Raw genomic sequence first — 15,405 nt, forward strand, 5'->3', positions numbered from 1 at the left:
ATGACACTGACGGCTCTGGGCGCTGGGTGTGTGCTGGCGCCTCCCTGGGACACCGGCCCCCACGTCCCCTCAGACCTCGGCCACACGTCCCCGGCCAGCTCGGGCAGTGCCTCTGTGGCCTCTTGCTTACCGGGTTGGCCCCACAGCTCTTGCAGGCGAGGTCGTCCAGGCTCTGATTCTGCAGCTTCTCGGTGATGAGCGTGACCATGGTCAGGGGCCAGAAGTCCTCGCTCCGCACCAGTGGCCCCTGCGGTTCCGGACCATGGGGCTCAGCGGGCCCGGGCGGCTGCAGGGTCCGCGCTAATCCTCACGGCTGCATTTCCTCTCCCAGGCTCCTCCTCCCAGCTTCGTGTCTGTTCTGGGATACAGAGAAGACGTCTGTAACTGCATGCGAAACCCCACGGCCAGTGTTCCTGCTCTACCTGAGCACCGACGGGCACCTGACACCTCGGCCTGACACAGGCCACTTACAACCACCGCAGGAGTCGCCCCAGAAAACATAGTAAGAGCAGGGCTCCGGTGGAAGGGTGGCGGCTGACACACACCTGACAGCCCACTGCTCCCATAATCCCAATGAAGCAGCGAGGACGGCCACCCGCCAGCTCCGAAAAGACAAGAAAGCAGGAGATGTGGAAACACTCCGGAAGCCAGAAAGCTGTTGCAAAGCCAAGGCTAAGCCAGCAGTGCAGAAACCCAAGAAACAACCTGCCTGTGACCTGACGGCTGACTGCTGGCCACTGACCACTGACCGCCATCAGAATGCCCACCTCAAGAATGCCAGCTTGACTGCTAACCACCACCCCAGTGCCCACCTGACCGCTGACCGCCACCCCAGGGCCCACCTGACCGCTGACCGCCACCCCAGTGCCCACCTGACCGCGGACCGCCACCCCAGGGCCCACCTGACCGCGGACCGCCACCCCAGGGCCCACCTGACCGCGGACCGCCACCCCAGGGCCCACCTGACCGCGGACCACCACCCCAGTGCCCACCTGACCGTTGACCGCCACCCCAGTGCCCACCTGACCGTTGACCGCCACCCCAGTGCCCACCTGACTGCTAACCACCACCCCAGTGCCCACCTGACCGCTGACCGCCACCCCAATGCCCACCTGACCGTGGACCGCCACCCCAGGGCCCACCTGACTGCTAACCACCACCCCAATGCCCACCTGACCGTGGACCGCCACCCCAGTGCTCACCTGACTGCTAACCACCACCCCAGTGCCCACCTGACCGCAGACCGCCACCCCAGGGCCCACCTGACCGCGGACCGCCACCCCAATGCCCACCTGACCGCTGACCGCCACCCCAGGGCCCATCTGACCGCGGACCGCCACCCCAGGGCCCACCTGACCGCGGACCGCCACCCCAATGCCCACCTGACCGCTGACCGCCACCCCAGTGCCCACCTGACCGCTGACCGCCACCCCAATGCCCACCTGACCGCGGACCGCCACCCCAGGGCCCACCTGACCGCTGACCGCCACCCCAATGCCCACCTGACCGCTGACCGCCACCCCAATGCCCACCTGACCGCTGACTGCCACCCCAGTGCCCACCTGACCGCTGACCACCACCCCAGTGCCCACCTGACTGCTAACCACCACCCCAGTGCCCACCTGACCGCTGACCGCCACCCCAGTGCCCACCTGACCGCTGACCGCCACCCCAATGCCCACCTGATGGCTGCCCCAACGCCCACCTGACTGCTGACCGCCACCCCAATGCCCACCTGACCGCTGACCGCCACCCCAGTGCCCACCTGACCACTGACCGCCACCCCAGTGCCCACCTGACCGCTGACCGCCACCCCAGTGCCCACCTGACTGCTAACCACCACCCCAGTGCCCACCTGACCGCTGACCGCCACCCCAATGCCCACCTGACCGCTGACTGCCACCCCAATGCCCACCTGACCGCGGACCGCCGCTCAAAGCAGTTAGGCGCCCCTCCCCCACTCCATCCAGTTGGGCAAGCGCCCTGTCCTCCAACTGAAGCTCCTGGGAGGGGGCAGGGAGGGGCCAGTGCCACACCAGGCCCACAGGAGAGGGCCCCCAGTCTGTGTGCAGTCAGCACAGCCAGTCGCCAACCTTTCTTGGTGTCCCTACTGCTGAGCGTGAGCAGCTGCCAAGGGAGCCAGACAGAAGCCAGAGGGACAGAGCCACAGAATGGCCAGTGACCTGGAGAAAACATACGGGAGAGGACGAGACCTCCGCTCAGAGGGAAAAGGCACCCTGTGCACAACAGACCGGGATACCCTTGAAAAGGAACATTTAGGGGAAAAGACATGAGTTCTTAGAATTAAAACACGAGAGCAGAGAGGAACCCAGCACCTCCTGAGTTTGGCTTCCTAACTGCCCCCAGGCCTCAGGGTTCCCCCTTCCCGGAGGCTGGGCCCAGCAGGCGGGGCCCAGGCCCCACCTCAAAACGCCTCTGGGGCAGGCGCCCAGACCTCAGTGTGCCCGAGCAGCACAAGCCATCGTGGCAGGAGTGGCGCAGGTGGCAAAGCGGCTGCCAGACGCAAGGAGCAGTGTCTGGGAGACCTGTTAGCAACGTGTACCAACTGAAGTCCGGAGAAAACCATGGGACATTTCCAGAAAGGCTGACATGTCAACAGAACTACACACCCACCTTTGTTCTTAAACACACGTGCACACACTCTCGACAGGTCAACTGACAACCTCAAAGTGGCTTTAAACCCTGGGCCCGGGGCCAGCTTCTCGGGGATGCAGGCACTGCAGCAAACATGGGCACAGCTGAGGCTGCCGCAGGAGCAGGGCACGGGGCTCGCTGAGCCGAGGGAACCCAGATGCCATGAGCTACCCTTGGGCTTATTCCAGGCCAGGAGGGGTGCACGTCAGCCCTGCTCACGTTTACTCACCTGCATCGCAGGGCCTTACCACTAGGTCTCTAGCATCTGGCAGCTCCGTGCTCACAAGGTAGGGATGGCCATCGCTTCCAGCACAGCTGGGGACCCCGAGGCCCAGAGAGGAGTACAGTGGGCTAGGACCAGCCACCTCCCCAGAGGAACCTTCAGAACCCGAGCCAGCCACACAACAACTGCACCGCTGGTAGTCACCGGGGCAGGAGCAGGCGAGCCACAGAATGGCATCTGCCACTTGGCCAATTCTCACTGCCATTCCACATACATTCACCCCGAGCCCTAACTTAGCACCTCCCTCATGGGAATGCCCCTTCAGCCTGACGTGCCACAGGTGCCACCTCTGTTGCTATTCCACCAGCCCAGGACGGAGGGCAGAGGCCATGGCACTGCCCTCTAATGCAGGATGAAGGGGCAGCTCTGCCCTGTGCCCACCCCTCGCAGTGTCTCGAGTGCCCATCAGAGCCTCCTACTGGCACACAGCACGTATAACCACACAAGTTAGGGCAGCCACAGCAAAACTTGAAAAATAATAAAATAACTAGTATTTTCCTAGGCCGCACAGGCCTTGGAGAGACGGCTGATTTCCAGGCTGGGGCAGGGCAGGACGAGACATGGCTGGAGCATGTCCCCCAGGGAATGGTGAAGGTGCTCCCACGCAGCCAGTCCATAATGAGGGCGGGCTAGACTCCACAGGAAGAACTGACACTCCATGAGTTCACCCTGACGTAAATAATTGAAAAATACGTAACAGGGAGGGGGAGGTCTTCCTTTTGGTAGAATGCCGGCTGAGAAATGTAGATGGAATGATGGGATTTTTTTATGTCACCGTTTGACAAATGCCCCATAACGAACGGTTCAGGTGAGAATTATGAATAAATGCTAAGAGTCGGGGGGTGAAAGTACGATGAGAAACAGGGTATTTACAGTCTCAAGCATCTGCCTCCCTACGAGACACAGCTAATTACCAAGGACCACAATCATTTTACAGACCTGGCGGACACCAGCTCAAGCCAGCGATCAAAGCGCACTTAGCAGGTCAGAGGCCAAGCGGACACGGGGAGCCGTGCTGGGCAGGACACATATCACCTGCGCCCCATTCCTGCCAGGAGAGCAGGACCTGAGTGTACTCGTGAGGACACACCTGACGAACCCAGGGAGGTGAGTTGTACAAACAGCTGGTCCGCCTCCTTCAGCGGTGCCAAGGTCACGAAGGACAAGAGCCAGGCACTACAGCCCCAGCCGGATGCAGCCCCGATCCTGGGTCAGAGAAAGGACTTGAGGGGACCGTTCCCGACACCTGCATGAGCACCGGGATCAGAGACCAGCGTCGGGACACATCATGTGCTCTCCTGATGTGACCTATGAATGTGGCTCCGTCAGGTGTGAACGCTGGGGACCTACGTCCCTCTACGTGGGGGCTCGGCTGAGTCCAGAGCGCAGCGGTCATCCTCTGTCACAAGTCATGGAGTTTCAAAAAGTAAAACAGAGTGTGCTCAGTGTGCACGCAGGAAAAGCACAGTGGGGGCTCCACCAGGCAGCACGCAGCAAGCCGAGGACATGGGGATGGAGCGCTGGGCAGGGGAGAAGGGACCCAAGTGTGTGACACCTTAACCTTCTCCGAAGAGAAGGATGCGTGTTGCTGGGGTGTTACTAACATATACATCTAAGTCCCCGTGCTCTAGCTTCAGGTGGCTGCCATCACAGTACCACACTCGGGGGCCTGAAACACTCCAATCTGTCACCAGTTCTGGAGACCAGAAGTTAATCAAGGTGTCGGCACATGGATTCCCTCTGGGGGCCTCTCCCAGTCCTGAGGGCTCCGACTTGAAAGTCTTTTTGGGGGACACAATTCAATCCACAATGCTTTTAAAGAAACTGCACCATCGGGAGGGACGGTCATGGTCACACAGCATCATGCACAGGGCACCCTGGCTCCAGTTAGCCATGAGCCTGTGTGGGGCAGCTCAGGACAGCGTCTGGGCCCTGAGGGAGTGCGTGCTCTCGTCAAATAAAACAAAGCCAGCGGGAGGCAGGTGCCTGGAGGAAGCAAGAAGGACCCCATCGGCAGCCGGCGGGCAGCCTGAAGCCCCTCTGAGGTGGTGACAGTAAAGCCAGGACTGAAAGCTGAGCAGGGGGAGCCAGAAGAAGGGCAAAGCCAGAACTCTGGTGCCAGGTGGACACAGAGGCCAGGCTGGACGATGGGGCCAGATAAGAGAACTACCCAGCCTTGCCGACCAACCAAGAGGTGGGGACTGAGGGCTGCACACGGCAAAAGACGTGGGTGACGCTGGGGACCGGAGCCTCTGGATGCACAGCTGACCTCTGACCCCCCACAGCTCATGCATTAGAAGTGGCCTTTGGTGACCCCACACACACAAACCAGAGCGTCGCATGAGCCCAGGGACGCCTTCTTCTGCGAGTCCAGTGAACCCACACCAGAGGAAGTACGCGAACAGACTCATCTCCACGTTCCCCACAACAGGAAATCCAGACCACTGGCCTCACCTCTAAAGGCACAGGTCATTCTCTGCGACCTAACCAGGGGCTCAGCTGCCACCCTCACATGGTCCTTCTCTGCCGAGGCTCCACTACTGTGCCCGACTCAGACCCTGTGTTGCAAGCCTGGATGTCTGCAGTGGCCCAAGCTGCCCCTTCCCATCTGCTAGGCACTCCTCACCCCAGCCTCCACAGAAAGTAACCGGAGCTGCCACCCCAAAACCCCCTCCACAGCCGTGGGACGAAGTCCGCAGTTCAGAGCTGGGCCCAGGCCTTCCCACCTGTCTTCTCCCACACCCAGGTGCCCTGTGGCCCCAGGAGTACCAGGCACACAGTAGGCGCTCCACAAACTGCGCTGGGGGCTCACCGTCGTTGAGGGCTGGCCCACGAGGTGGACGCAACAGGAGTCTGCTGGCTGGTGGCTCCAGGAACCCTCCCTCCAAAAAGGCAACACAATGAGTTCTGCTGCTGTTTCTTCATTCCCAGTATTAACAGTCAGCACCCCATCTACAAAGCCACATCGGAGTGTCCTGGGGCTGAGAGCAGCAGGGACTCACGGTGCCAGACTGGAGTGGGGTCTGAGTCAGACCATGGCGCCCTTCGGAGACTCTGGCGAGAATCTGTCCTGGTGGCTTCGGGCAGTTCCTAGGCGTGTGGCAGCGTCACTCGTCACCTTCCCAGATCCCTCTCCCCATGTCTGTGTACAAATTTCCCCTTTTCTAATGACACCAATTATTTTCAGTTAGGCCCCCCACCCCCCCAATACGACACCGTCCTAACTAATTCCATCTGCAGGGACGCTGTTTCCAGGAAAGATCGCCGTCTGAGCTAGGACCTAGGAGCGGACCTCAGCTTAGGGGTTTCCAGGGACACAGTGTAGCCCGGAACAGGCCACGGCCACGCACACGGTCTGAACCGGTGCTGTTGTGCTTGTCACCACAGAGCTCTCCCAGGGGGCACCTCACCCTCAGCACTGCACTCGGGTGCTTGTTTACGTCCACAGCTCCTGGTGACAAGCACAGCTACTCCCTGACAAGTCCACCTACGGACTTAGAGGGACACCAGGGCTTGGATCTCACGAGTGCGCCCCAACTTCCCCACCTCCAAACCCCCCAAAAGTCCTGTAGGAGCTTCGTTACATCATCACTGACACTGTTACGTCACTACACAGTGTTCCCAGCTAAGCCGCACTGTCCTCTGTTCCACAGTTAGTAATCCACTCCTTTTTCTCATGTGCAAACTTTCACCCCATTATAAATTCTTCCCCCCAAATCCCCCAAATTATAAAACTCGACAAGCTTCGTTTGGTCAAAGACATCAGGCACCCTTCGGGCCTTCTGCAACCGGCCCCCCAGCGTCTGCTCGGGTCGAGGTATTGCTGTCCAGCTGGGCCCTGGGACTCACCCGCGCCCTCACCTTGCCACTTCCTAAGAGGGTGCCTAGGCAGGTGGGTGGGGGACACCCACGTCCCTTCTGCCGGACGCTGGCCAGGCTTTTAGGTTCTTCTCCCTCCCGGTGTTAGGAAATGCGCACAGGCCTTGGGACACAGCCCTTCCATCTGGATACCCAGGCGTCCAGGCCCACCTTGCACGGTCTGTCCCTGGAACGGTCACGGGTCGCGTGCTGCCCTCCTGGACTGGCTCCAACCTCCAGTCTCTGCCATGCTTCCTGTTGCTGGCAATCTTCCAGGGTCAGCCGTTGTCTTCATGTTCCAGGCCTTCCAACGACATGTTCCTGTCTGCCCCTGTGTGCTTAACGGCCAAGGGTGCCGGCTCTGAACGCTCCTGTGGGAGCCTGTCTGAGGCTCTGTAACCTGCCACAAGGCTTTTCATGCTAACGACTCCTTCGTCCTGGCAGTACCATGTTCCCTCTGCTGGTTCTGGTCTCTGCCAGCCTGACAGCTGATACGTCACACAGAGAGAGCATATACCGTCCACGGTGCCGCACCGCTGTGCGTCACCCGTGCATCTCCAGCAGTGGGCCGCCTGACACACGGCAGAGGCCAGCGAGGACTCGCAGAATAGGTACATGTGCATGGACAACCAGGCTGCAGAAAACCCCCTGGAAGTGGCAGCTGTACTCCACCTCCCGAGCCCCAGGCAGAGGCTGGGCGGGCACTTGACCCGGACCCTCCAGTGGCTGCAGCTCTGACGCCAAGTTCAAGCCGAGGCCCTGGTCTACCTGCTGGCACTCCTCCACACTGGCTTCTGAAGCACGAAGTGGGGAGAACGACTGTTAAGCACCTACTTAGTCTGCTGTGCCCAGAGCCTGACGTGGAGCACGTGGTCAACGACCTTTCCCAGTAACAGACGGGAAGGCCAGCACGAGGGCAGCAGGCTCCCAGGGTGGGGGTTTGTAGCAGACAGCAGTGGAGTCGGCCAGCATGGCTGGAGGGGGTGCTCCGTGCAGCGTCCAACCACACAGCCGACTCAGGAGCACCGGACTCTGTCCTCGGACCTTTCCTTCTGCGCAGTTTCCTCTCCAACAGCACATGCACAGTAATTTAGAATCCAGCTGGACGTTAGTTATTAACCAGCAGCCGTGAATGTAGTGCTTTCAGCACATGACTGTAGATCCTTTGGCACTGCTCCCACAAAAGGCGGGCTATAACTGCCCCGTGAGCATGACAGAGGCTCAGCGACTTCCAGACTGCAGCGAACAAGCACTACAACAACCTGGCTCTCTTTCGGGACACACCCTGAAGCCCCCATGCTGGGAGACCACGTGGGGAGACGTCGGGAGCCCCCCACTGTTCAGGACTTCCCAGCCTAGGTGCCAGGCACGGTGCAAGAATGCCCGAGAGGGGGCCCTCCGGCCCAGCCCCCATCTGACCAGCCTGCACAAGACCCCCAGCAAAGATTGCCAGCCGAGCTGCCCCAGAATTCTGGACCCCTGAAACCATGAGCAGTGATAAATGATTTATGTTGTGTGAAGCCACAATTTTGAAGATAACTTATGTTGCCATAGTAACCACAGCAGTGACACTTAAAAAGGCAAATGGAGCCAAACGCACCTCTCTCGCTGTTGGAACCAGTCATTACTATGACTCCTGCCTCACACGAAGGCTGGGAAGGAAAGGGACGAGGCCATGTCCCCACACGCAACACAAGCTAAGCAGGCAGTCACAGCAAACTACCCAAATCACTAGACTACTGTCATCTGGTAAGGCCCGGGGTGCCACTCCATTTGCAAGGCTCAGCACCTCTTTACCAGGTCACACTTAGGTGCCACAGTCAGGATCTCCAGAAATGTGTAGGCAAAGCCCTGGACCGTGCCACAAAGCCGGTGCCACTGATATGTGTGCCAGACGGCTGAAGTCCTTTTCGAGGACTTCAAAAGAAGAAGACAAAAATCGCCTATCCTAACTAGCCCACAACCTGCTATTAAAACCCACAACTAGAAGGTTTGGACAGCAGGATACTCAGTTTAAGGGTGCACAGAAATCACGTTTGAAATGTTACCTGTGCAAGTCAACAAAGCAGAAGAAACTCACATCTTAAAATGGAGACTGAACCACAATGAAAAAGAAAAGGTGCGGCAAGTAATTTCACTGAGAGAAAGGCCACAGGTGGGCTCGGACAGGCGGGACAGAAAACCCAGGCTCAGACTCCAGCTGCCCTGCTCACTGGCTGGGCTCTCCCAGGCAAGTGACTTCACCTCTCTGGGCCTGCATTTTCTTGACTGAAATGGGAAAGCACCACCCACTACAGGAGGCCACAGGGAATCAAATTAAGTAACACGCGTGAAAATGCCCGGGTTCCTGGCACACATGTTTAGATAACAAATGCTTCAAAGATTGTGAATGTCAATTTTCCTTTAAGAAATATTGCTGCACAAAAAGCTGTAAGAGTTTACATGAAAATTTGGGGTGTTTTTCAGTTTTTTTCCCCAAATGTTTGCAATGCACCTGTGAACGATACCTAACTGTTCTCCTGGTTCTTCTATCTGCCAGTAAGAGCAGGTGAGTCTCTCCGTGCGCCTGTTCCCGGTGCACAAAAGCACATGCCTCCATAACTGGGCAAGGGCCCAGTACCTCCCCTTAAAGAAAAAACAGGAACTCTGGCCTTCTCTCCGTTACCTATTTCCAGTAGCAACAAGGACTGCTGTCTTTCCTGCAGCCCCTAAATCCAACGTAAGTCAAGAAAACATAAGAACCCATCACAGGGCAGAGCCATTACGATGGTTCCCGTTCACACCACACATGCCACCTGGCAGTGTGACCTGCAAAGTGGCATCACAGAGTGCACAGGAGCACAGAGCTCCAGATCCATGTTCTCAGTTCACAGACATCAAGGGGAACACAGGAGTCATCTATGGAGCCACAGGAAAGGCCCAGGGCTGCCGCCACCACCGCCGCCCACAGCACAGAGAGGACTCGGGGAAATGGGCCACCCCTGGGAAATTCCTGAGGGGAGAAAGGAAATGAAGACCTCAAGGCAAGAACTGTCTGGAATTCCTGCACTAACTACCCCAAGTTAAAGAAAAGCCATTGTTTCCAAACAATTTCCATTTCAATTTCAATTTCAGAGTTGTAGCCAAGGATTTCAAAACAGTCACCACACAGTGTTTCCCCACCTTCTACCATCAGAGCAAGAGGCTGTGCTTTTCTGCCCGGACCTGTGATCCCAAGAGACAGTGAGGTGACAGCTGACTTGTTTGAAAAAACAGACTCTATACGTTCAAGTTAAATTTCTTAAACATTGTGAAACTGAAGTACATTCTGAGGTCTAACCCGTCTTAAAAAGTTCTCAGTGCAGAGAGATCAACTTAAACTCAAGTAAGTAATGAGTTGATTTCAGGGTTTGTTTGGTTTTTTAAAGTATGTTAAAGTTACGGAAGCTCAGCCTCAAAAAAAAGGTACGCGCCACGATGCAGTGCAAAAACCCGCGTCCACTTAACACAGACTGAGTAATGAATTTCAGCTCTGCCAGTGCACTTACACGAAGGGGAAATGAAGTAGAAACAGTACACCCGACCCGCCGCGCGCGCCTTTCTCTCTCCATCCACAGGAGAAGTGGGAGACACTTCCGCCGTGCAGTCCACGCAGAGAAGGCTGCTCGCGAAACCACTTCCAAGTCGCCGTGCACAGGTCGCGGGGAGGTCCTGGCCTCCCCACGTCGGTCGGTCCACCTTTGGGGCTCCCTTAACGCAGTTTGTCACGTCAAACCTGCTGCTTCTCTCTCGCTACAAAATGACAATCACAGGAGACCCAGGAATGACAACGGCTCGAACAGGCGATACCCAAGTCGGTTCAACAAGTGGCAGCGCGGCCCCGGCGCGGCCCCTTACAGCCAGAGGGTGCGCGGGGGCCCGGCGTACACGTGGGGTCCCGACGTGCGCGGGGGTCTCGGGGCGCGGCGGTGCCGGGGCCAGTCCGAGGAGCCTTGTGCGTGGCGGGAGTCCCACACCGGGTCTCGAGCCCCGGGGACCCCGCGCCCTCAGCGACTCGCCCGCCGCGCTCTCAGGGTCCAGCGGCGAAAACGTTCGGCACCGAGGTGGGTGGAAAAGCATCGGGCCGTGCGGGCCGGGCTCGGCGCGCCGACAGAAGCGCGACCGTCCGACCCAAGTTCACGCGCGGCCCCGCGACGGGGGCGCGCACGCACGGACCCGAGGGGCGCGCGCGCACGGGGGAGGCACGCACCCGGCCGCCGCCTCGCGGGCCAACGGGGAGCCGGTACCTGAGCGCGGCCGAGCGGCGGCGGCCACGGCCGACACCGCGGAGCAACGAAGACGCCAGCCCCGCAGGCTGCGCCCCTCCCGCAACGGCCGACGCGCCTCAGGCGCGGGAGAGCGCACCGCGCGGCCCCGCCCCCTCCGGCCGCGCTCATTGGCCGCTCGCCCGCGGCCACCGCCCACCAGCACCCCACCGCCCCTGCGCTCCTCAGCCGCGCTGCGCGCAAGGGGACGAAGGCTGCGTCGACCAAGGGGAGGAGCTGCGTCTGGGGGGCGGGACCTGATGCGGCAGGGGCGGGCCAGCTCTGGCGGGGGGCGGGGCTGCGTCTGGGGGGCGGGACCTGACACGGCGGGGACGGGGCTGTCCGTGGGGGGGCGGGGCCTGCGCCGAAGTGGTCGTGCGCCGGGCGTATAGTCCCCGGGCCGCGAAGGCGGGCGGCGGCGGCGGCGGCGGCGGCAACCTGAGGAGGCGGGAGGGGGTGTTTGGCAGGGAAGGCGGGTGGCTCCGGCCGTTGCGAAGGTCTTGGTCCCGCCAGCAGCCCGATCGTTCGGGTTCCTCACCCCCGGACACCGGGGTCCCCACACCCTTGGCCGTCCCCGCACTGCCCGTGACCCGTTGCGTGACCTTGGGCAAGTCTCTGGCTCTTAAAAATTTAAGAGCATGCTATATAGGTCATCACCAACACAGTAAGACAAGAAACAAATACAAGTTACAAGGGCTGGAAAAGAAGAACTAAAACTGTCATTTATTCTAAGCCTGGTTTTCTACAAAGAAATACCAAGAGAAGACGCGGTCAATGTGAGACAGCAAATAGGTTACATACCAAGCCAGGGAGGGGACATAGATCAATATACAACAGTGATGATGCTTTTCACATACAACAGACGGAACATGGAATGTTTTAGGACGTGCCGTGCACTCTCGACAACCAGGTTCCTAGGAGTGAACAGGAGGTTTTATGACACCTTTATGGAGAAGGTCACAAAACATGACAGAAGGCGGTTAAAGAGCTTAATGAAGTGGGGAGACTGCCACATTCCTGCACAGGAAAACAGTACAGCAAAGATGGCGGTTCTTACCCAATAACCTAACTGTCTCCTCGCACTCTTTTGCTCATCTTCTAATTGTGTTTGTTTCTTACTGTTGAGTGCTGGGAATTCTTCATGTATTCCAAATACAAGTCCCATGTCGGATGTGTGGTGTGAAAAGATTTTCCCCTCGTCTGCAATTTGTCTTTTCTACCTCTTCACAGGGTCTTTCACAGAACAAACGTTGAAAATTCAAATTCTGCCTTTTCCCTAGTGAGCACAGCAAGTGCACTGATGGCTGTCACACCTGGACACCCTCCTCAAAATTGCATTCAGGGCCATTGGGAGACATGCCACATGCCTCCTGCGTGGCTTGGTGTTCACATGGGCGAGTAGCATACACTGGACTGGGTTCCAGGACCCCTCCAGGTCTTGGCCTCCAGAAGTGGTTAGGGTGCCTCTGTGGTAAACGTCCCACTTCCTAAGTGCGGGCTGTTATTAATCTTACCCGAAGATGGTCCCTGCCCTACCCGTTACTAATGGAACTGCAGGGTTTTGTCAACACATTAAACGAGGCCCTCAGCAACAGACTGTAACAGCTGCCACTGCCGAGCATTAGTAAGCATGTGGCATTCACTCTCTCCTTTAATCCTATGAGGTGGACATATTATCCCAGTTTTATAGATGGGAACACGAAGGCCCGTCACACAGTAAGAGGCAGCTGGGACTAGATGGCAGGTCTGCGTTCCTCACTGCACACAAAGTGCCTGATATGCCAGGCCAGGCGGCATGCTCAGGGCACCATACACAGTGCCTTTGTTGGAATGCCAGCCACTGAGCCCCTAGTGCCAACATCTGGAGCCTTTGCTTCCTGCACACCTACACTGAGGAAGTACTTTTCCAGAAAATTTTATATGCATCTTGGAAGTGTAAGTTTTACAAAGTGGCTTAGCTCCAATTAAAGCCTGCACATGAAATGGCAAGCAAAACAAAAGCAATGATGACAAAGCAAAAAAAAAAAAAAAAGAAAAACACCCCAAAACCAATACCCCTCAAGATTCTTAAACATAAAATATGAAGCCTGATGATCAAAAGCCCCCTCCCTGCCTGCCCCCACCGCACACACCCCCGCCCACATACACGCAGAGCCAGCCTGGTTTAGAGAAGACAGCTAGCACGTTAATTTGCAAGGCACTTGTAGTTTGCCAAGTCCGGTAACATGACTTTACCCAGCAGACCTTTTAAATTTGCCTACATGGGAGAAAAAAGATCCTGTAAACTATATCAATCAGAAGATCCCCCAGCTGGTCCAGAAAGCCAGAAGTGCAGCCTTTTGGTTCAGGCAGAGGCTGCTGACTCAGCTGGAAGCCTCCACTGACGCCTTGCTACCAAAGGGACAAGGAATCAGCAACCTGATGGCTGAAAAAGAGCACCTAGAGGTCAGGGTCTGGTTGGACCAGTGAGAAACAAGACTGGCTTCACAGAACATGAAGGAAGTGGGGGTGTGTAGGATGACAACCCGATAAGCTGACCACGTCTGTCTATACACGGGAAGATAGGGAAATGAATCTCCAATGGGAGTGAGATAGCCATCAGCCTGCAATTGTGAAGAATTAATCATGCTGGACAAACTTAATTTAGTTCTGACACTTCTCGGTTCTATGTGCCAGAGTCAAGAGTAAAGAAACTTAATCCTAGCCCATTGGTTATTTGTAACGCTCATACAGAAAATACTAGATTATGTTAACAACATGAAAAGGCAAGTGCTAAAGCCTGAAGATTGATTTCCTTGAGGTGTAAGAGCACTCCAAGAATTTAAATGCGAAGCAAAAGCTAGTAGCCAGAGCAGATTCTTCTAGAACCTGAGTCAGATGTCCTGGTCTGCACACTGGGACGCCGGCCCCCGACGTGACCGCTCCAGCCCCGCTCCAGCCAGCCCAGCCTCCTTGCCGTGGTTGGAGACCAGCTCCACCCACCTCTGCCACCATCAGCACAGTCCTCCCCAGCTTCGTCTCAGCCGACTATAGCACCAGCCCAAGGTCCAGTCTCGTCACCAGACAGCTCTCTTTTGGGGTTCCGTAGGCACAGCGCCTGCTGTGGGTCTCCTCTGCCTGCAGACCTCTCAACTCAACAGTCAGGTCATGTGCCCTGTCCCCAGCCCCTGCCACATACCTAACGTACAATGGTAACTATTACAGACACTCCTGATCAAAGTGGGGTGGGTGGGTAGGTGGGGACGGGATGTAGGGGTCACTGGCCCCCGCAGTGCCTTCATCGGGGCTCCTGGCTCCACCTCCTGAAATCTCCCCTTTTCCATGAAGGATGCCCTATGTCTGCAGCTGGGTAGTTTTTGCAGCCCATGGACTCCCGAGGGTCCAAACGCCTCCTTTCATTTCACACTGCCTGTCCCTTTCAGTCCGAACTGGCAGCATTTTTGCCAATGTAATTCTTTCAAAAGCTTTTTGAGTATCCTGTGAATCTTACTGGGGTTCATCAGACAAAAGCCACACGCACAGGTCTCCTCAAAGCCAGCCCTTCTCTGTCTTGGGCTTCTGCCAAGGGACAAGCTCCTGAGTGTCAGAAGTCCCACTGTCCGATGCAGCACCACTTCCCCAGCCCTAACCAGCCTGGTCCGGCCACAGCCTCGGCTCCCTGGGCCCCATCTGTCTTCCCGGCTGGGCTCCGTGTCTGATCTCTGCTCGAAAGCCCAGTGCCAGCCTCCCTTGCCATCTGGGGAGGCCGAGAACAACATAGTCCAGTGCCGCTCCTTTCCACTCAACACCTTCTGTCATGAGCAGAGGGAAGCCAGAGGCACCTTAGTTCAGTCTAGAAAGTCCCCTGGCTCCTCTGGCCCATGTCACACTTTCTACTGCCCACCAGCGCTTTCCTCACAGCTCCTCAACGACCTCCCAGCTCCTGCGCGCAGTCCAGCCAGTGCCCACATCTGAGGGTCTTGCTGGCGGTCTACACACCACAGCCCACCTCAGGGCCTGTGCACCTGCTGCCCACTGGGGTGAGTGTCCCCGCCCCCCCAGCACCACCTGCGTACCTCCTCCACGCTTCTCTTCACCTGACAGCGTCTTCTGTCCCTGCTAAGGTGTGAGTGGACTTCAGAGCACCGTCCCCTGCATGTCCCGTGTCCACTGGACTGTACCGACACACAGTATGGGATCCACAACTGTGTTAAGTGAACAAAGGGCTCCTGCCCCTTTGAAACGCCTTTAACAGCTGCCAGCGCCGTCCCTTGCGGAAGCGAGTTCAGCATCACTTCCGAGGGAGCGTCCTGGGGCATGGAGCTATGGGCTGGTGACCGTCTGCTG

General features: G+C 57.6%; 1 protein-coding gene across 9 annotated transcripts in view; it reads right to left on the reverse strand.

Annotated features, from left to right (window-relative positions):
* FAM53A (family with sequence similarity 53 member A) overlaps nt 1-11,266 on the reverse strand; it is a 37,409-nt gene extending 26,143 nt beyond the window's left edge. For 2 of the 9 annotated variants that reach the window (XR_012492242.1, XM_074320123.1), the window contains exons 1-2: nt 10,324-11,263; nt 131-358 (exon numbers count right to left, since the gene is read on the reverse strand). Coding sequence is in view for 8 of the 9 variants with exons in the window: in XM_074320123.1 (XP_074176224.1) it covers nt 131-208 (78 nt within the window). In the remaining variant the exon portion in view is untranslated. Of the gene's footprint in view, nt 1-130; nt 359-1,915; nt 3,320-6,799; nt 6,927-10,323 lie in introns of those variants that run through there. The other 7 variants (XM_074320136.1, XM_074320159.1, XM_074320139.1 and 4 more) reach the window with 7 other exon arrangements.
* Nucleotides 11,267-15,405: the final 4,139 nt, after the last annotated feature.

Source organism: Rhinolophus sinicus, linkage group LG02 (genome assembly GCF_036562045.2).
Source record: "Rhinolophus sinicus isolate RSC01 linkage group LG02, ASM3656204v1, whole genome shotgun sequence".
Lineage (NCBI taxonomy): Eukaryota > Metazoa > Chordata > Mammalia > Chiroptera > Rhinolophidae > Rhinolophus > Rhinolophus sinicus.